Below are 21,565 nucleotides of genomic sequence, written 5' to 3' on the forward strand. Positions count from 1 at the left end.
TATAATACTTGTAGGCAAGTTATTTCACAGTAATTATTACTAACATATCACTTAACCTTATATTGTAAAATGGTGCTTTGTGATCGGTATTAAAGCACAGAAGGAAAAATGTCCTCGTGGGATCTTTGAAGACAGTCTGAAAAAATAAGTTATCCCACCACATTTTTATTAAAACAAATAAGTATAGAATTTTAAATAGTGCATTTTAGTGCCACTCATGAGAAAAATGTATTGAAAATGAGAATATTGCCCAGAAACCTGTAAACTTCCCAGAATCTTTAATATATCTTCAGTACATATCACAATGATGATTAATTAAATCTATTGCTATAGTAAGAGGAGTGCCCACTGTAAATTAGAGATATTTGGAAATTATACCTGAGGTCCAGCAAAACCAACAGCCCCAGTTGGGCCATTTTCACCACGAGAACCCTAGGATAAGAGAAGTGTTATTGTTGTTTTCACACGTTATTCTAAATGGGAACAGTATTTAAAAATACAATTATATAAACTTGTAGGATCTTGAAATGTATATGTAGATGAATCAGACTTATTTCTTAAGGAAGACTTTTAAGGGTGAGATAGAGATAAGGGCCATATAGCAAAATTTCCAATGTCTGAAGTCTCAAAAAAGCTTAATTATTTGGTAAATGAACTGCTTAGTTGGATTTAATAGATTGCATAAAAATTACAGACTGTTAAGTTTTTGAGTCTCCTGTAAACACTGAAAACTAGGAAGTTCTAAGTAGCCTGACCCAACAAGCAAGGTTTTATATAAACATCAATACAAAATGATGAATTGTTTTTCTGCTTAACCCCATTCTAAAGAACATCAAAATACTGTCACTTACAGGATTGCCACGGGAGCCGGGAGGCCCAACTAAACCTCGAGGGCCAGGTTCACCCTAGAAAGCAGATGTCAGATGGTTATGCTCCAAAGCAGGAACAAAACATAATACACCTGGGGGAAGCTGAGCCCTGTGTGTAGGGCAGACAGTGGGGGAGAACTCTGAGATGATCTGGCCCAACTACTACATATTAGGAAAGAGAAAACATTATGAGAAAGAGCTATCATCCAGACTCCATGATTCTGAGTCCACAAAATACCAATTTATGATACTACCTTTTCTCCAGTGGGACCTGCAGGACCTGGAGGGCCCAAGGGACCTGGAAGACCCTGTTAATGAATAGAACATAGGTATGTTGAGGAAAAGAATGCATGGAATTTCCCAGGATTATACAAACATTCAAAGAAGGTATTATTTTGTGATTGCTTTAGTTGCCTTTGCAAAACATTGTCTATAACAAGTCATATAATCTGTATATTGTTAAGATTTTTCTAGTTACTCTAAAACAACTTCTGGAATTTTCTCCATAAAGTGTCTTAATATCTTTCATCCATACATAATACAATACTGTGTTCAAACATTAGCTCTAAATTAATGTTATTTTTCCACAATATTTCTACGTTTCTTAGCCTATTTAATATTGAAATTTGCGAATAGATTGAAAAAAAAACTTTTCTTCTTTTGTATAGGATACTATATTCTTAAATTATACAAACAAAATATCACTCTATTTTATTTTTTTTAAGTGAAATTCTGATAAAGCATTGAGTTTTCTACACTCTCCTAAGATCACAAGGAGTGTAACTACCCAGCCACACTGAGGCTGAGTCCTTTAGGCTCAGAGCTTAGGGCGCTATCACATGGGGGTTCAAACCACGTCTTCTTGGTATGTGGTCACAATCTTTAAACTGCTTGACTGTATTGGAGGCTTTTCTAAAATGGGTTTTCTATCTGATATTTGTGCATTGCCTCTACATATGCAGCCTAAATATTCTTTTGTCTTTTAATTTTTGTATGTATTATGGAAGAAATTTAAAAAACAAAAAATTACTTCATGTTTTTATGCTCTTATAAGGACATAAGAAAACTGTGATCACATGTTCTCTAGATCTATAATGGAACAATAATCTTTCAACAATCTCCCTAATCTATTTCCTTAAAGAATTGGATTAAATATGAGGATCACTTCATTAAATTCACATTTTTTTTTCATGCAGAGAAAGCATGTTATTCATTTTTCCCCTTTACTATGAGATTACAATAAATGGTCTGCTCTGCTTCCTCCCTAAAGCAATGTATTGTCATTACTAAAAATAAACCAGTCATTGCTTAAGTCCTGTTCCTATCACACTGCATTTTCAAAGTTAGTTCATAGAAACAATAGATATGTATTTCAGAATTCACCTTAAAATACAGTCAATGCAACATGCCTTCAAACAGTACTGCACTACTTTACTATGCACTATAGACCATCTATGACATAAAATACAAACAATATGCCAGATTTACCTAGACCATTTTTGAAATATGAAGTTAAACATTAGAGTTAACTAAAAGGGAAGAAATATCTTGTGTTCATAATTCGCTAAATTAAGCGTGTCACGCTTAAGTAGATATTTAGAAAAAGAAAAAAGGGTTAATTACCGCTAAGACTAAAACTTGTCTGTATTTTACTTTTTTTTATTAAAAGCTAATGTAAACAATGTATTAACAGTGGCTCAATGTGCAGCATCAATATGTTAATGATGGTTCGATGTGAGCTCTTTCTGTGTGACACAACTGCTCTTGCCAGGGCACAGCGTGACAACTAATAGCAAACCATGTCATCAAATATCAGGAATTACTCCAGGGACTGTTGAATGTCTAAGCTCTATCTTACATGAGAGAATCATGTCATTAATGTCTAAAAAATCATATTCAGTCTGTCCTGAGAATTGCAAATGCATTCTATTTTTGAGGACCTAAAGCTTATTAAAGGTCAATTTCTCACATGACATTAAACAATGCCTTGGTATCAACCATCTTTCTTTACATTTCACTTCTTCATCCTCTTTATTGATGAAAGAATTAATTCATTGGGCAGTAATTTTCTAATCCTTAAATATACAGTATATCGGGAAATATTTATCTCAACTTGGCTGCTCTGCAAAACTCTAAGTGCCTGCCCTGGAATGAGGTCTAGAACAGCTCATTAGATCAACACTTTAACAAAAATAAACATTGCATGAGAAATAAAAAGATGATAGAAAAAGATAAAGAGGGCCCCCCTGCTTAAAGCACTGGTCTCAGATGCACAGGAAAATGTGTTTTATTTCATTCCCTCAACAATGACTGCTTTTTGGCTTGCTCTAATTCAAAGTAAGCAAAATGAGTATCCATGATTTTTCAACATCAAATCTCAAAATTCATCATTTTCCAAATCCTGACTATTATAGAAACACAATGAACTTTATTTTGGAGAGTTCAGGCAAATTCACATAATAACGATAATATTGATTCCTTGCTTAGCTGGGAAAGGAGAGATTTCACTTACTCTTGCTCCGTCATTTCCAGCTGTGCCTTCAGCACCTTTCTCTCCTATGCCACCCTGGGAAAACACACAAAACACCATTATTCATTTAATTGTCTTTTTTTCTCTCATTTGCATGGATGCTTCATGAGGGCAGGGGCTTATTCCTCCTGTTCATAGATAAATCCCCTTGAACCTAGAAAAGTGCCTGGCATTCTGCGTTCTGCATTCTGAGAGAAAGAAAGAAAGAAAGAAAGAAAGAAAGAAAGAAAGAAAGAAAGAAGACTGATTGACTTGTGACTCAGGATGGTAGAAGTAAAAGCCTGCCCAGGAAATCATTTTCAGTAGAAATGTAGAAAGTCTAAATGAATGAACTAAAAAAAACAGACTTACCCTGTCACCCTTGGGGCCAGGAGTTCCTGCGATTCCTCTTTCTCCTGGCATACCTTGAAGACCTGGTGGGCCTGTATCTCCAGGGGTCCCAGATGGTCCTGGACTGCCCTAAATAAACCAACAATAAGTGACCTCATCAATATAATATTAAAATTCAGCCACATTAAATTTCTCTTCTGGTAGGCCAAAAATAGTTGCATGTCAGCAATTTCATATGGTTCAACTTAGGCCTTACATTTTTCATTTGTGAAAATTGTCTCTGAAGTGATATTTTGAAATAAAAAAAAAGATTTTGCTGTTTTGATTTTTGGTTTATATGTTCAAGTTTTTTCTTTGGGGAAATTGAGCGTCAATTCAAATAAAAATAATGGTTGCCTTTCTTTTTCTTTTTTTGACATCATGGGGATCCTAATAAAGAATGAAGACATTAAATTTAGAGAGTATTTCACTCTCTCTCTAATGAACCCATGATATTAAGCTTGCTTACAAGCTAATTAAGTGATTAAATTGAAGCAGATCCTATGTAATCACTCTGGACCTTGAAGATGATAAAGGATCTAATGTTATACGAACATGAAAAATTCTACTTTAATTGTTTACACTGAAGTTGTCTTCTTGTCTTCTACCAATCTTAATATGGCACCCAAACCAAATAGTACTGATTTTTGCCTTATGATGTATTCTACTTTCATAATTAAAATATAACATCCTTGCGTATGATTAGTAAGCAGAACTATGGAACCTGAGACAGAAAAACAATGGAACACATAATTAGGAATACCTCTTAATAAATTATGCAATTTTCTATTTATTGCTTCTGCTTATTAATGGAAGTCACTAGTTAAAGCTACACAAACAAATATTAGGAATGGATTTCTAGATGAGAATGTATTACCATGTACACTAGACCATAATTTGCATCACAGAAAAGAGGCTTCTTTTCAACTGATTCTTTAGTGCCAAGGAAAAAGCCTAGTAGATGTTCACTCAATATTTGTTGAAGAGGAAAATCATATCATCAAATTATGTTGGAACCATAAGGGAAACACATTCTAGTTCTGTCATGTGTTTACAGAGCAGTAATCTTGGGACATTTGGTCAGGGCCATACTTACTTTTGGGCCATCAGGGCCATGTCCTCCAGCCATTCCCTTCTCACCAGGGAGTCCGGTTATTCCTGGTTCTCCTCTTTCCCCTGGATTTCCGCGTTCTCCCTAGTGCAACATTGGGATGTCAGACAGTCTTAGCAACTGATCTGAAAGTAGGTTAAAAAGGTTTCTGGAAATCTGCAAAACTGCTTCTACTAGAGAAAAATTGAGGAATGAGCAACTATTGAGGCTCAATTTTCCTTTAAAAATTTTTTTAATGTATATTTATTTTTAAATTTTTTTTAACGTTTATTTATTTTTGAGACAGAGAGAGACAGAGCATGAATGGGGGAGGGACAGAGAGAGAGGGAGACACAGAATCGGAAGCAGGCTCCAGGCTCTGAGCCATCAGCCCAGAGCCCGACGCGGGGCTCGAACTCACGGACTGCGAGATCGTGACCTGAGCTGAAGTCGGACACTTAACCGACTGAGCCACCCAGGCGCCCCAAATGTATATTTATTTTTGAGAGAGAGAGGCTGAACACAAGCAGAGGAGGGGCAGAGAGAGATGAAGACAGAATTCAAAGCAGGATCCAGGCACCGAGCTGTCAGCACAGAGCCTGATGGTGGGGCTCGAATTCACGAACCATAAGATCATGACTTTTGCCGAAGTCAGATGCTTAACTGACTGAGCCACACAGGAGTCCCGGGGCTGAATCTTCTAATTTAGTGTTAAGAAATGAACCTGGAATAAGGATGTGCTAGTTTCACAGCACAAGATTTTCTCATAAGATTGATTTTCATCAGGTTAAAGAAACTGCATGCTTAAAATAAAGCCCAGTTTATGGTGAAAGATGCTTTTTAAAACTAAAGCCAATGGAAACAAAGTTAACAACGAAGGAGAAAATACTTACTCTAGGTCCTAATGGGCCAACTGCTCCAGGATCTCCAGGAACACCCTATAAGATATAATTTTAAAAACCGGAAGAATTGCTTTGAGCTAAATTTTAGGTATTTATTACAAATCTTTCCATATCACATGCCTAATTTCTTTTAATTTAATATTAGAAGTTTTGACTAAGCCCATACATTAGATGGAAATATTTTTCTAAAAAAATGTTTATTATACTTGAACATTTGATTTTGGGCAATTAAACATGCAAAATATTATCTCAGAAATATAATGCATTGGTTTTTTTTAGAGACAACAAATATACAGTAATTTTATTTCCTAACATGAACAAATTTTAACAGATTAAACTGAAATAAAAAGCAATAAAGAGACTGATCTTTTAAACAGAACCAATTCAATTTAATAAATATTTTTTGACCATACACTATGGACAATGTACTGGGAACTGTGGGTTCAAACTAGTGCAGTCATGATATATTACAAGTTTCAGTTTGTTCTTAACTAAAGGAAATTTTGTCATGAAGTTCAAAACTTTTCTCTTTGATTGAAAATAATAACTAATGACAAGGAAAGATGTTGTGTAGAGAATCATGGTTGTCAAAGAGTGAGATGAAAAGTAATTTAGAAGTTAGGTTGGTTCTGAATGAAGTTTTAAGGATAATTTAATCAAATTATTTTTCTTTCATTTTCTTTGTTTAGGTATGCTGATGAGTGATATATGGTTTAAAAGAAAATCTAAATATAAACAAATCTGAGGGTTCTTTCAATAATATTTTATCTCATAAGAAAAATATTTTATCTCATAGTTTAATCAGCTTTATGTGGTATTTTTTAGTGATATGTAGTTAATGGTACATCTTGCAATTACTAAATATAATATTGCTTACAATTTTGTGGTAGATAGTGCACTATTCATAGTGTCTTGATTTATACCATTACACCCTGCAATATTTTGAATAGAGTACTTTTTGTCAAAGTAGCATATTTCTGGCAGTTTGGATGGTGACAGATAACTATGGTCACTACAACCTCTACCGTCTATGTTTATAAAATCACAAATGTTAATCTCAATATATTCAGTTATGTTTGCTTCCGTCATAATCCTCCATCATGAGAAATTTTCATTTGTCTGCTAGAAGAATTCTCTTGGGCATATGGATATGTCTTAACTTTAGATAAGGCATCAGTGTCCACCTTCCGTCCCCAACCCAGGACCTTGCCAGGCAAAGTGAAACATGAAGAAGCGTAAGCTGTCCTTGGATGGTAACTTCGCATCCTCTGAAATGGAGGGCTGGCATTTCCTGTGCATTTAGCACCAGCACATAGGCTGGTAGCAGCCACACTAGAACGTCACTGCTACTACTGACTTAGGGACCTGCCTCTTATGTCAATTCCTCAAACTCTGCCTTTTTCTAAAAACATGAAACAAAACAAAAACTGTATCAAGTGGGCTGCCAATCCGAAATGTATTGTTCTTCATGTGGTGTGGTCTTCATAAAACCCAAATCTAGTCGTACTACTCCCTACTTAAAAGCCTTTCATCATCTTCCATTAGAAGAATAAGAGCAAATAATATTCAAATTCAGACTTTCTATAATCTGGCTCCTGATTCACCCACCAGCCTCATCTCTACCTCAAGTTATACTCTGCATTCCTGACTTACCAAATTTATTCAGTGCCTTAATTTGATCAGCAAAACCTTTGCACCTGCTGTTCCCATTTCCTGGAGTATTTTATTACCTTCCCTTCTCCTCCCTTACCATCACACATCCTTCAGATCTCATAAAATATATTACCTGGTCTGGGAGACTTTCCCTAAATCCCCAAGTCTGAATTAGGTGCACCCATACACACAGTGCCTCCCCAGAAACTCTATCTCATGTCCATCTTGTTCAACTGGTGGGGGCCAGGGATGATAAATATTTGTTGAAAGGTTAAGTGAATGAGTGAATCACTCACAGAAAAATAAATTAAACTGATGTCTTAATAAAATAATAGAAATAAAATGGTTAGTATCTGTTCATAACCATTTATAAAGCCTCCAGTAAAACTCTGTAGATATGACAAGACATAGACTTAGGGATTAAGAACAGTCTTGGGAAGCACACTACCAGGATTCAAATCATATCAGCTGTGTCACTTTGGGAAAGTTACATAACATCTGTGTGCCTCATTTGCCTCATCTGAAAAATGGTTATAATAATTATATGGATACCTAGATATATAGGGTTGCTTTGAGGATTAAGAGAGATAAGGCAAACCAGAACAGAACCTCAAATATAATAAGTGATATTATGAACCTACAATTTTTAGTATTGTTATTGTTACTATTACCTTAAAACTTACCTGATCACCTGGCTTTCCACCTTCCCCAGGAGGCCCTGGAGGACCAGGAAGCCCCTAAAAAAAGAAAAAAAAAATTGTAGATTTGTAAAAGTTTAATAGGCCACTAGCATTAACAGGTTACCTTTTATATATCATGGAGTCTCCATGACTATACTTTCAAGCAAAATATATTGTTTAAACACAAGCAAAACAGAATGAGAAAACCATTATCTTCTATGATAATGCAGCAGCCAGTCAGCTTCTAGGTTTAGATTTTCATTTGCACACCACTTAGCAAAAAAAAAAAAAAAGAAAGAAGAAAAAAAGAGCTAAGACTCTAACAGGAGATTCTTAACATTGGTCCAGTTTTTATGGGTCAGAAAGCAATATTTTAGGCTGCTAGAATAATAATGATAACAATAATAATATTAAAAGTCATTCCTAAAAGGTTTTTTTTGCCAAATTATGATTATCCATGCTATTAAATAATAAACAATTTCCCACACCATATATATTTAAATAAATCATGAAACTTTGTTCAAGAAAAATTTTAAGACATTTTGTCAATAAAACTAGATAAACCTTAAAATAGTTCAATAAAACTTCTTGAGGTATCAAGAACACCTAAAAATTTTAATTTGTTAATAATTTTGGATTTTGATCCATTTTTCAGGGGAAATCTATTCCTTCCCTTTGAACAAAAATGTTGGGTTTTATCCAAATCTTTATTTACTAAAAGAGGGATGACTTTTTTAAAAAATTGTGGAATTTCACATCATTTGATCATATCTTTTTATATTTAAAAAAATCAGTTTAATTAATGGTAGAAGACATGGAAAACTGAATTATTACATACCTGAAAGCCAGTGGGTCCTGGGGGTCCCTGTTCTCCTCTCTCCCCAGCTAGACCCTAAGTCATAAAGGAAAGAAAATCATGAAGAGAGCCAGATCTTAACACCTGCTTCCTGTTTATGTGACCCACTGGAAGTATTGATATTTGCTTTTTTTCCAATCACATGCTTTTCACTTTAGCCAGATTATAAACTAGCATTACAGATAGTTTAATGAGATTCTTTGAGGTCCCTGCTGGTAAGAAAATGTCTTCTAAAACCAGAAAAGAGACTGAGGACATATGTTTATTTTTTGATCCAAACATAAAATTGTCTGGAACCAAACACAAACTTCTGAGGAAATTGGAGAAATTGAACATGGAAAAATTCATTACTTTCATACATCGAATAGAAATAGGTAATACAAGTGTCCCCTGCTTTTCCAAAGTTGGCATTATGTCACTTTGCTTTCATGAAAGACCTGTATTAGTACCTCTTTGTGCTAACTCAAAGGACTCTGAAGAGAATTTTTGCTTTTATGAGAAAAAGGCAAAAGGCATTCAGAGTTTGTTTTGCAGTGAGCTGTAATAGAGGCAGTGCACACCCAACTCTTTCTGGGGAACTAGACTTAGCATCTCAGCGTCATCTGTGTCTGTGAGCATCTGTGCTTTATCTGGATTTATTTTGCGCACCTGTTAGAGCAAGATATAGCCTAAGATATGTCCTAAGATATGCCAGAAAAGCCTAAAAGACGTTATTTTGGGATTCTGGGAATCTTAAGAAATTTTTCACATAAATTAATAATTGCTTCTTTGCTTTACACCATTTTGGCTTACAAAAATTTTCACAGGGACGCTCTAATTTCTGTTCCAATTTAGTTCGCAGTGTTAGAAGAACTATTAATCAAGCCTTCAACACTAGAGCAGCTGAAGAAAGCAAAGCTAACATTTTAGAAAGATATTTAAATTGCCCCATTATAAACAAATAAATATGCCAAAATATTTCTGATAAATATTTAATTTTAGAATCCTAGGATGCAGATGCACCTCAAAGGACAAAATACTTTCTTTTTTAGTCCCTCTAAAGAAAAATCAGCTAGCTTAGACAAATTTATATGAGACATTATCAGAAGAATGTAAGTATAGTTCAGTACTTATATTTTTCAATAAGAGACAGAACAAAGTATTTGTCAAACATGATTCTGTTCAGTTGATATGTTCCTTAACTGTGACACATAAGGACAATGAGGTTGCTTCTGCCATCAGCATTTTAAAGAAGTTTAAAATGAAAAGTCCAATCGTTCCATTTAAAAAGGCAGAAGGTGCTGGCACAGGGGTCAGAAGAAAAGATTAGAATTCTTCAATCTTGCACTTTCTCATTACTTCCCCTGAAGCTTACTCATAAGTAAAGTCTTAAACAAACATCATCGAAAAGTGCAATGTGAATGTAATTCTCGCTAAAAGATCACATACCGGGGGGCCCACAGGACCAGAAGGACCAACTTCACCATCTTTTCCAGGAGCTCCCTAATATCACACAGAGATAATATGTGAAGTAAGGCGTGAGACATTTGGGTCATTTCATATATATTTATATATATTTCCTCCCTTTTGGCAGAAAATGTTTGTATAGTTACCCTCTGCCCAGGAACACCAGCATTTCCTGCTTCTCCAGGTTTTCCAGGGTCACCCTAAAAGAAAGAATAGAAAACTACCTTAAAATTCAATCAGTTTGCTCATAACATGCCTACTTCAGGTGAGGATGATGATGAGATAGCAAACATATGCACTGTACTCACACTGCTACCTTTGGGGCCTGGAAGACCCATACTCCCGGGCTGCCCTCTGATTCCTATGGAGCCTGGAGGACCTGGCCGGCCATCCTCCCCCGGAGCACCCTACAAAATTGACAGGCGCAATGTAAGTTTTACGTAAATTCTCTCTGAATATCAGGTCACCCAAATTGTCACTTGCCTTTCTTTGCTTACTTATGAAAGTTATATAAGTTTTAAATTATCCTTCATCTTTTTCTCAGTGAATCAGAACAGTTGAGTGTTTTAAAAAAAAAGTGCTGAAGGATGCTGAGTATTTAGAACAGAGATTTTACTCTGGTTCTACACATGACCCTCATCTTCACAGCTCCGTACACTCTTCTATTCATAGGGGAAATTGTCCTTTTACTCTTTAATTTACTCTAGCTTGCGGTAATGAAAATTTGGGACTCCATTTCACATTTTTTGGTATAAAGGAAGGGCCTAGAATACATAAGTTACCAAAAGTCATACCTACTTATCTCTTAAACCTATAAAGTTGGGAGGACATTTATGAAATGAGAATGTTTCCAGTAGACAAATTTCACCAATACTGGAAGAATACATAATTTCGACTTTTTCCCCAGATGTTAGAGAAGCAACTTCAATCTCAAACATTTATATCAATTAAACTTGATCAATTTTTAGTGAATTTTAAAATATGAAGATCCTATGAATTTGCTTCGGCATTTTAAACACGTAAATATGATCAGCACTCACATGATTAAAAACATTAACCTCAAATAAACATCTTACGTTATATGTCTATCATGGCTATGGATTTCTGTTTACGTCACTTACCAAAGGCCCAAGCTTTCCTTCAGGACCTTGAACACCAGGATTTCCTGTCAGACCCTGAAAATTAAAAGTGATTGTCATTTTGTTGCTGACCTGCAACTGAGGTAAAGATTCTAGAGAGTAGGGGCACCTGGGTGGCTCAGTCCGTTAAACATCCAACTCTCGATTTCGGCTCAGGTCATGATCTCAGAGTTTGTGAGTTTGAGCCCCATGTCAAGCTCTGCGCTGACAGTGTGGAGCCTGCTTGGGATTTGCTCTCTCCCTCTCTCTCTCTGCCCCTCCCCTGCTCACTCTCTCTCTCTCTCTCTCAAAATAAATAAATAAGCTTTTTAAAAAAAGATTCTAGAGAGTAAAAATAGCACTTCAGTAAAAGGATCCAGTTCCACTACGCAATGCCCATTCTCAGTGGCCTTAGGCTCCTCTAGACAAACTTCACAGGCTAATCATGGGCCTCCCCCAGCCTGGTTTTGGAAGGATACAGGGCAGAAAACACAGCATGCCAACAGGCAGCATCACGTGGGACTCTCCACTGGGGGGCAGCCCCCACAGCATGGCCTCCAAGGGCACCATCTAAGCCTTCTACAATGGACAGGCCAGATGTCAGGAAATGAGTCTACGTGGCGGGGACAGGAGCCACTTTGGCTTAGAAATCTCAGGTAACCAGTATTTGTAACAGCACCTCGAACACAGTATACTGATCCTGGCAAGGTGAATGTGCAGGTACCAGTTTCTCCAAACTCAGGATGCCCAAAGCCATGCTCCCCTATAAGGTTTTTATAATTTATAGTCCTCCCAGGTCCAGATGTGGTCTACAGTCGGGCATCATTTTTACTATAAGCAATGCTGACTGCTCATTCACCTGGCATTCCAACTTTATTAGGTATCTAGGGAAGAAGTTCTAAGAAAGTTCCAGTTTCCTACATAGAAGGAGAAAGGGCTGTAGTAGACTTTTATTCATATATTTAAAAACACTGGGTACGGGGCACCTGGGTGGCTCAGACAGTTAAGGGTCTGACTTTGGCTCAGATCATAATCTCAGTTTGTGAGTCCGAGCCTTGCATCAGGCTCTGTGCTGACAGCTCGGAGCCTGGAACCTGCTTCAGATTCTGTGTCTCCCTCTCTCTTTGCCCCTCCCTGCTCATATTCTGTCTCTCTCTGTCTCTCAAAAAATGAAAAAATGTTAATAAATACATACATAAATAAATAAAAGTGTTGGGTTCAAGATTATGTGGAGCCAAATGTATATTTCCATCCAACAACTTTTTGTATAATTCCTTTGTTTTTAAGGAGCATTGTGGACAACTGAATGTAACAGCAATTACACACTTCAAATGAATTTTCAAGTAACATTTGTTCAGGATGAAATTTATCAGGAATTCTCTCTGCCAAAAGCCAAACAGGTTTTTGTTAGCAAGTAAAGAAAAATAAAAATTGGCAAACAGGATTTTTTTTTCCATGTCAAGTGGCAAAACTATTAATGCATACTCCTTTGAGAAAGGGAGACTAGAAATTACCATGTTTTTCTATATGTCATGAAAATAACAAAGCAGTTTTTTTAAAAATAGTAAATCAGGTCAAAATCGTAAAAACAAAAGAAATGATCCAACTTGTCAAAACTAGCTTAATTAAAAAACACTTCACTGAGTACCGACGAGCTGTTCTGGGTCGATGTAGCAAACTGCTGTGTTCTTACCCGAGCACCTGGAAGGCCAGGTTCACCTGGACGTCCTGGGTCCCCCTGCCCTCCTTTAGGTCCTGAAGAACCTACAGGACCCCTCTCTCCTTGAGCCCCCTGTTCCAATGCAAAGCAGAATGTGTCAGAAAAAAGAAACAGTGCAGGAAGCTAAAAGCAAGTGAATATCAAAATTGCCTGTTACAAGTCAAAGGACTAGAATAACATACAAATACTTTGTCAAAGTGATTACAAAGTTACAAAAACTATCACTACATATTTTGTTCTAACTCCTAGTTCTTGTAGAATAATGGTTTTTCATTATTAATAAAAATTGTATTTAGATTATCACTGCAATAATCTAGATTTGGGTGAGGGGGAACACCAAAATTCTAGAGTCTAAATTTCTAGATAAAGGAAAGGTCTGTGACCTTTTTTCTCAGCTGGGTCTCCAGGAAGTCTGAAAACAAACTCCTACATACTTGCAACCATTATCCTTCTCCCCTAGCCGTCTATAATACATAAATTGCACAAGAGGGATTTGGCATTAGGCTTGACATCTGTGTCTGACTCTTTTCTGGATCTGAAGCCATGTGGACCAAAGCTAGATCACCATTCTGGACAACGGCATCTTTTGGGGCACCACCCACGTGAATGTCAACATGGATGGGATAACCTCACCTTTGGTCCAGGTAAACCATCAGAGCCTGGAAAACCACGATTGCCAGGAGCACCCTACAAATGACCAAAATGAGATTCTTAATTGTTGTTGATGTTTTTGTAATGTATAATGAGTGGGTAATTTTTATTTTTGGCATTACAAGGTTTTAGGAGTTGTGATCAGCCAACATGGCAAAAGATAAAGTGGAAGGGACAAAACCCTAACTACATAGAAATATTTAAAAATTTAAAATTTTTGAGAATATGTAAGTACCAAGCCAAAAATTATTCAAATTAAGAACTATCCTAACAATTAATTGTAAAATAAACATAGAGCAAAATGGTATCTAGATAAGCAGCAAAGGAATGGCACCATCTACCATGATCAAAATGTCAGTGATGACATACATTAGTATTGTCTTGTATGTGAAGTACTGTGTATTCTTTGAACGTCTCTACAAATGTAAGGTGATATTATCATTGTCCCCTACAGACCTGTTTCATTATACTCCAGTCACAGCAACCTCTTCTAATCTCTAAAATCACCAAGCCCTTGCTGGCTTTGCACTAGCCGTTTCCTCTGCTGACAGTGTTCTTACTCCCAAGGTCTCTTGCTGGTTTGTCCTCATCTTCAGGTATCAGCTAAAATGCCATCTTCCCAAAGAATCCACTTCTTAACCACCTAATTTAATGTCACACTACTATCACATACTCAAAGCTACTCTCTACCACATCACCCTGTAATTTCTTAAGTGTATATGGAGCTCATTAAAATGTATAATTATATTTTTGTTTGCCTGTTGACTTGTTTATTGCTTTCCTCCCCACTAGAATAAACTGTTGCTTACTAGCCCCCACATGAAGGCTGGCACCATAGCCTTCTTGTTCACTGATGTATCCTAAGTACCAATATATCGAATTGACACGGTGTCAGTGTTGGCTGAATGAATGAATGAATGGGCAATAATTATTAGACAGTTGGTTCCTTTAATACACAGTTAACCATACTTAACTGTGCAATGCATTTGCAAGCAATTCTTTCAATGACTCTAGCTTTCCTTATTATCCTCAAAGCTCCCCACATAATCCCCCCCCCACACACACACAACTCTAAGAATTTATCTTATTATTCAAATTTTACCCTTTCTCCCATTGGGCCTGGAGGACCAACTGTTCCTGGATCACCTCGGGGACCTCTTTTGCCTTCTTCACCAGGTGGACCTATTGGACCCTGAATACCATGTGGCCCCTATTAAAAACAGAAGGACAGTTACCAGCAACAGCCATTTGACAACTGAATTATAGTCAAAAGCTTCATTTAAATAAGTCAATTACAAATTTTAAACTATATTAAACTATTTCCATCCAAAGTAATGAAGTCAGTTACAAGTTTTAAACTAAAGTATTGCCACTCAAAGTTATATTTCTCATTGATATTATTTTAAACACTTGAGCATTTTGACCTGTGCACTGCTGGACAATATTCATGGTCTTCTTATCATTGAAACAAACAAACAAACAAAAAAACGAAGACTTACTGGTTCCCCTTTGGGGCCAGCTTCTCCTTTGAAACCTGGAACTCCTGGATCACCCTAAAATAAAAGTATCAATAGTTATAAAACCCAGGACTTTTAGCCAGTCCAACTTGCTTTAATTAATTACAGTTAACAGGCCCTAAAAACTTTCTGCAGCTGAGTCTGTATTAACATTTTTTCTAATTTTGCAAATCTTGTAGAATGTATGTGAAATTTTATAAAACCCAGTATAAGTAGTTTATAGAAGTCTGTCTATTTTACAGTGGTCTTCAAAGGACTTATTTTTAAAATCTTGTGTGTTTTATCATGCATACTAGGAAAATTAGAATTATTCAGTTATTCCAATTTGATAATTAAAATTAGAACTAACAGTGACAACTTTTACAGATAAATCTATTTAGGGTATAGTTTAGGAAATAGAGTTATTTACCCAGAATCAAAATAACTTTATATTTATGTTCTATTTATTGAGAGTTTGACAAGTTCAAATTCAGCATTTCATCTTCGGAGTGTTCTAGGGTTTTGGTGTGTATGTGTCTTTAAATACCAGTTAAACCTGTGGGAACCAGGTGGCTAAGAGAACATGATAAAATCAAATGTGAAATATCAGCAACACTCATGTTTTAATAAATCTGCCACCAGGATTTAAAGGGATTTATTAGCATAACTAAGTTACTTGGAACAGAATCTAAAATATTTGTTTTAGGTAGTGCTAAGAAAGAAAGTTTTAATTTTTATACAGAAGCTAAAAATATATAAGCACAACTTCTCAATGTGTTTATTTCTTATGGGTTTAGCATAACATTTTTTCTAATAAATAATTTCACAAAATACGGAAATTTCATTCAATGTGAATAATATGGTGGAACCACTCTTCAAGATAACTCTCAAGAAATAGCTAGTGAACCCATTTTTAACCAAATTATCATTATAACCTCCACATTTCTTCACACTGGCTTGGAAAATATTTCTATAATGTGTACTATTCAACCACTCATAAATATCTATGAGATAGACTATAAAGTTATGACCTTATTATTTTAAATTTTAAAAAACCACTAAAATTTAACACAATGTAATAATGTTCCCTTTTGAATTTAAACACCTAAATTGTACATTAACATGTGGCTTCCACTTTACAAAGATTCCTATCTTCACTTGCCTCACTCAGATATGTCCCATTATCCATGTTTCATTGGCTCTCACTGAATATTATTTTGCGTGGTGATCTTAGTTGGATTATACTAATGGATGATAGTTATTTGAAAGGACATTACCGGTTGGCCTCGAATTCCTGGAGGTCCTGTGCTACCCTGAGGTCCTGGAGATCCAGGGGGCCCTGCTAAGCCAGGAGGACCAGAGGTACCTGGAGAGCCCTGTCAGAGTAGAAGAGTGACATGATGAGCAGAGAACCCAGTAGAAGTCTACTGTCAATGTCCAAAGGATTGCATCCATTTGAACTTCACGTGGCATTGATGCAGTTAGTTACTCACCGTTGGGCCTTTGGCACCAGGTGTACCATCAGTTCCTACTGCACCCTGAAAGATCCATGAAAAGTTTACAAAATATTAAGCCATATCTAGGATGCTATCCAGATGTCCACCCACATCCAAAAGGAGGCAGAAAAATTATTGTAAAAACAACCACCATGGGGAACCTGAGTTCGAGCACCATGCCAGGCTCTGTGCTGACAGACAGCTCTAAGCCTGGAGTCTGCTTCAGATTTTGTCTCTGTCTCTCTCTGCCCCTCTCTAACTCACACACACACACTCTCTCTCTCTCTCTCTCTTTCAAAAATAAACATTAAAAAAATCAACCACCATTATATCATAAAACTCGCTTTATGACTAATTCCCTCTTCCATAAAATAGATAAAATTTTGCAGAGTTGACAAGAGAAATAGGTTTCTTTAATCAGTTGGAAACATTCAGAATTCAAAGAGGATATATTAAAACTGTTCTGACGTTATAAAAGATGTCAAACTTTCTGTCAAGAACACAATTCTTAAATGTACTGGGAACTTACGGGAAGACCTTGAGAGCCCACTGGACCTGGTGGCCCAGTTTCACCTCTTTGTCCCTGGGGACCTTCAGGGCCTCTTGCCCCAGTGGGACCCGCTTCTCCCTAAATGGGTACAAAAAGAAATGTTATAAGAAAAATATAAATGTGGTGTCATTCAAAGTTTATTGCTTATCTGGAGCCCTACATGCTATACTCAAGTATTTTTAAAGGGTGATGAGCACTAATCAGTTTATAAGGTTGTTTGTCTAACCTAGCTTAAGGAGTAGACTCATTTTCCAACCCATCAAGTATGATAATATCTTCAGTATTAACAGCAGAGTAAAGTGGTCAAGGTAACCTGATATCTACCCTTATTTCAACCCATGAAAGTAGTCCAGATAGTAAATAAAAATACAGATGCCTCGTTAAGTTTTAATTCAGATAAATAACAAATAATTTAAGTGTAAGTTTGTCCCAGGCAATATTTGGAACATATCTATACGAAAAATTTATTCTTTACTTATCTGAAGTTTAAACCTAAGTGGGTTTCTGTATTTTATCCAACATATTAGGTCCCAATGTAGATCTAATCCTAGAGAAACCTGGACCTAGAATTTCAGAACTAAAATTCTAAGCCTGAGGAGGTTCATTAGTGCTAATAAATATATAAAATCCCTACTGACTCTCTGAAATTCGAAGAACTGGACATAGAAGTTTATTTTTCATCCAGAGAAACAGAGACCATGGAAGTACTTTATAGGTATAGCAGAATCGTGGCCAAAAATGAAGATCTGGAAACTTTATGCTTGGCAGGGGAGGATGGTAGGATAGGCAAACAATTTCTGAGAAAACCAGTTTTGCTAAGCATTTGACTTTATTAAACAGTCTTTAGTAGCCAAAAGCCAGTACTAGAAAAACCCAGGAGGAGAAGGAATTATGCAGAGTGAGCTGTTATATAAATTGCCATTGCTAATGAGGTCTTCACTAGATGCCATAGTAGGAGCAGAAACTACTTTCTGCCAAGTCTTAGTCCTAGGCATTGTGAGTATTCTTTCCTTAATTCTCTGGCCAAAGCTCAGTTTGAGGGTAGAGGGTCTCACAGGAAGGAGAGAAGGAGTTTTGTATATTTTGATGGGAACATGGGAGGTTGGGCCCTCCATGGCCAGAGTCAGTGGTGGTAGGATTAGCACTTCAGGGAGATCAGAAACAGAGGGATCTCAAGAAAGTCTTATCTGCTTGAGTGCACAGTGAGCTCTCAGTGAAACAAGGGACTGGTTGATGAAACGACTTAGGGACAGCATCATTTTAAAGTAGCAGCATTCCTGTGGCACAGAGTTTAAAGACAGTGTTAGAGAGAGCCCGAAGAATAATTTAACCCGATGACTCTCACATTTGAGAGTATTTGAAATGTTAGCTATGGACTTTTTGTTGTTTTTGTTTCACAGTTCAAAGCCCATTTGTGTAGCACTACCAACGAGAAGCAAGGACCTATATGGAGGGCATCCTCTGCATCAGGCAGTATTAGAGTTTGCATTGCTCTCTCATGTAATCTTCAACAAAATCCCATGAGAAAACAAGACTTACAGAAGGAAAGTGACTGCCATGGCCACAATCATTTTTGTACAGCAGAATCTTGTGAGTAAATCCCTTCTTTGAGATGAAGAAAATTATGGCCAAGGGAAACTGGGCGTGAGGGGTAATCCAATGTACTGTGTTGTTTAAAGTGTGAAAACAGTGTTCTGAATGTATTCACTAATTTAGCTAATATAATCTTAATAACCTCTTACTGTAATCCTTGAATTTATCACCCAAAATACTGAAAGAACACATTGTGACTCACTACAGATGTAAATCATCCCAGCAGAATGCTTTAATCCAGTCCCCTGTGAAAAGCCAAATAGCCTCCCTGCCTATTCCTTTCATGGTTGTGTCAATGGTAGGGGGCCTGGGTTGGAATGAAAGCCAGCATTGTGTGAAAGAACAGCCTTTTGACAACCTTTGATTTATTTTAACCTCCTATTGTTTAGAACATTCTGCTATTTATTACTGCCAGGCACTGTATCCAAGAGCAGAGTTCCAATTCAGATTAATCTCTTACTCTTTGCAGCTGTTACAATTGTCTAGTTTAGAGTTCTAATGCAGCGGATTCTTTGATATTACAATTGTATGATTAGCAGTAATTCTCCTTTAACTACGTATTGCATAGTAATCTCATTTTTAAATTTATTTCTTTTCCTACCATTATACACACTGAGAATGCTCTAGGTTTTTTCATTAGTTAAGAGTGACTTCCATACAATTAATGACATTCTCATATCATCAAGTAATTCTTATAATCAAGAGCTAAATATATTAACATTTTACCTTCATTCCAGGATTTCCTGGAAAACCGGAAGATCCAGGGATCCCAAGAGGACCCTATTAAATGAAACCAGAAAAGTGATCAGATTTTTAAATTAATATCTAATTAAGTCATCTTTTATTCTTTGACAACATTCTGTATTTTGACACATGAGAATAATCCACTTAGTACTTTAACATCACAAAGATAATGTAATTTTATTATAGTATCTTCCAACATTGATATGAAATAGTGCTAAAAAACTTGTCCAGTGGTATTAAACACAAAAGAATTTCTTAGTTCTACTATATAAGAGAGTAAGTCCATCAAAACACAAATTGTTTGAAACAACTGCTTCTTGAGAGATGTACTTTCTTTGTATTAACGAAGTAATACAGTTTTGAGAAAGTTATGTTTTATACCATAATCTAGGTCTCTTTAAAAAAAATGATGCTTAAGAATCATTAGGATATTTCAAAGTGATTTTTGAAGGGCTAATATGTGGATATTTGTCACCATCCTACATTTGGGAAGACATGCATAGAGTTTAAGCCATTGACTTAAAGGTCAGATTTAAAGGAAATGAGTATAAGAGGAATTCCATTCTAGGTTATCCTGATTCTTCTTTGAGGATTTGTTTTAATTCCATCAGTTTTTCAGTAACAAAATCTCTTTTAAACTATAGTTATTCTTTTCCTCCCTTCTTTTGTTTCCTTTTTATGAATAACAAGGGAGAAAATATCCTAAGGGCAAATAATTCAAATCTGATTTACCCTCCTAGTATTCCCCTGAACTCATCATGTTTTTTTCATCTACCCATCCTATAAACCATGCTATATTCCTGTTCATTTTATATACTCATCTTTCAAATCTTAGCTTGAAAGTTACTCCTTTTAAAGTCTTCCTTGATATATTTATCTCACTATAAACGTAGGTTCAGGTACTCTATACCATGTTGCACTCTATAGCATAGCAGTTAGCAACAGCATTATGATACATTATTAATCGATATATCTCTCTTCCTTGATAGACAAGGCAGTTCCCAAAGATAAATTCTGTGTGTTTATCATCTTTTTATTCCAAGTGTCTGAGATACAGTGGGTGCTCTGTAAATTTTAATGAATGTACAAATGGAACAATAAATAAATGAACAAATATGAAAGTCATACAACTCACCATTGGCCCAGGTTTTCCAGGCATACCATGTGTACCTCGTTGTCCCTAATTAGGAGAAAAAGGGACAAGATAAAATTATATTTTCTACAGTATTTGCTCATAATTAATTTGTTTTATGAAAATTCCCATGTTAAAAACTGAAGAATAAATATTTAAAGCTAACCAACAACAACCTTAACTAGGTCAAAAGCAATTAAAATACATTTTTGTACAACAATAAGGTAGGAATAAACACATCTACCCTTATAACAATAACAAAGAACAATCATGACTTAAAAAATGAAACTGATTAAAATGATTCTTCTTACTTGAATGTATGACTTTCCATCAAATGAGCTCAAAGACAATGAAATTTTGTACACCTCAGTCTTTTTAATAAGCAGATTAACTCAGAGGAGTTAAGACCCTCCCACAAACTGCCCTCAGCTAAGGTAGCATTCCCAAAATTATGCCTCTTCCAAGGTCAATGAAGCAGTACAAAGGATTGGCCCTCATTCAAGACAAGTCTGAAAAGCCATCCCGGTCCCATAGTTCTCATGGAACAGAAGACTCATGGAGACTGGGGTCTTTGTTGTAATTATAGTACAGTTTATATTCTCCATGCAACAAAGCCTGTTTTTTATTCATTTCTTCACCAATGTAGTTTCTGAGAGCACTCCCCAATAAA

The 21,565-nt window shown here is 36.1% G+C and overlaps 1 protein-coding gene across 1 annotated transcript in view; it reads right to left on the bottom strand.

The window, feature by feature from the left end:
* Nucleotides 1-21,565, bottom strand: part of COL5A2 (collagen type V alpha 2 chain) — a 147,235-nt gene that overhangs the window by 20,480 nt on the left and 105,190 nt on the right. The window contains exons 17-38 of the mRNA XM_030324729.1: nucleotides 20,899-20,943; nucleotides 19,746-19,799; nucleotides 17,406-17,504; nucleotides 16,874-16,918; nucleotides 16,658-16,756; nucleotides 15,384-15,437; nucleotides 14,987-15,094; nucleotides 13,867-13,920; nucleotides 13,207-13,305; nucleotides 11,517-11,570; nucleotides 10,704-10,802; nucleotides 10,542-10,595; nucleotides 10,378-10,431; nucleotides 8,932-8,985; nucleotides 8,097-8,150; nucleotides 5,752-5,796; nucleotides 4,865-4,963; nucleotides 3,751-3,858; nucleotides 3,382-3,435; nucleotides 1,124-1,177; nucleotides 852-905; nucleotides 379-432 (exon numbers count right to left, since the gene is read on the bottom strand). Of these exons, the coding sequence (XP_030180589.1) occupies nucleotides 379-432; nucleotides 852-905; nucleotides 1,124-1,177; nucleotides 3,382-3,435; nucleotides 3,751-3,858; nucleotides 4,865-4,963; nucleotides 5,752-5,796; nucleotides 8,097-8,150; nucleotides 8,932-8,985; nucleotides 10,378-10,431; nucleotides 10,542-10,595; nucleotides 10,704-10,802; nucleotides 11,517-11,570; nucleotides 13,207-13,305; nucleotides 13,867-13,920; nucleotides 14,987-15,094; nucleotides 15,384-15,437; nucleotides 16,658-16,756; nucleotides 16,874-16,918; nucleotides 17,406-17,504; nucleotides 19,746-19,799; nucleotides 20,899-20,943 (1,494 nt within the window). The remainder of the gene's footprint in view (nucleotides 1-378; nucleotides 433-851; nucleotides 906-1,123; nucleotides 1,178-3,381; nucleotides 3,436-3,750; nucleotides 3,859-4,864; nucleotides 4,964-5,751; nucleotides 5,797-8,096; nucleotides 8,151-8,931; nucleotides 8,986-10,377; nucleotides 10,432-10,541; nucleotides 10,596-10,703; nucleotides 10,803-11,516; nucleotides 11,571-13,206; nucleotides 13,306-13,866; nucleotides 13,921-14,986; nucleotides 15,095-15,383; nucleotides 15,438-16,657; nucleotides 16,757-16,873; nucleotides 16,919-17,405; nucleotides 17,505-19,745; nucleotides 19,800-20,898; nucleotides 20,944-21,565) is intronic.

Source organism: Lynx canadensis, chromosome C1 (genome assembly GCF_007474595.2).
Source record: "Lynx canadensis isolate LIC74 chromosome C1, mLynCan4.pri.v2, whole genome shotgun sequence".
Taxonomy (NCBI): domain Eukaryota; kingdom Metazoa; phylum Chordata; class Mammalia; order Carnivora; family Felidae; genus Lynx; species Lynx canadensis.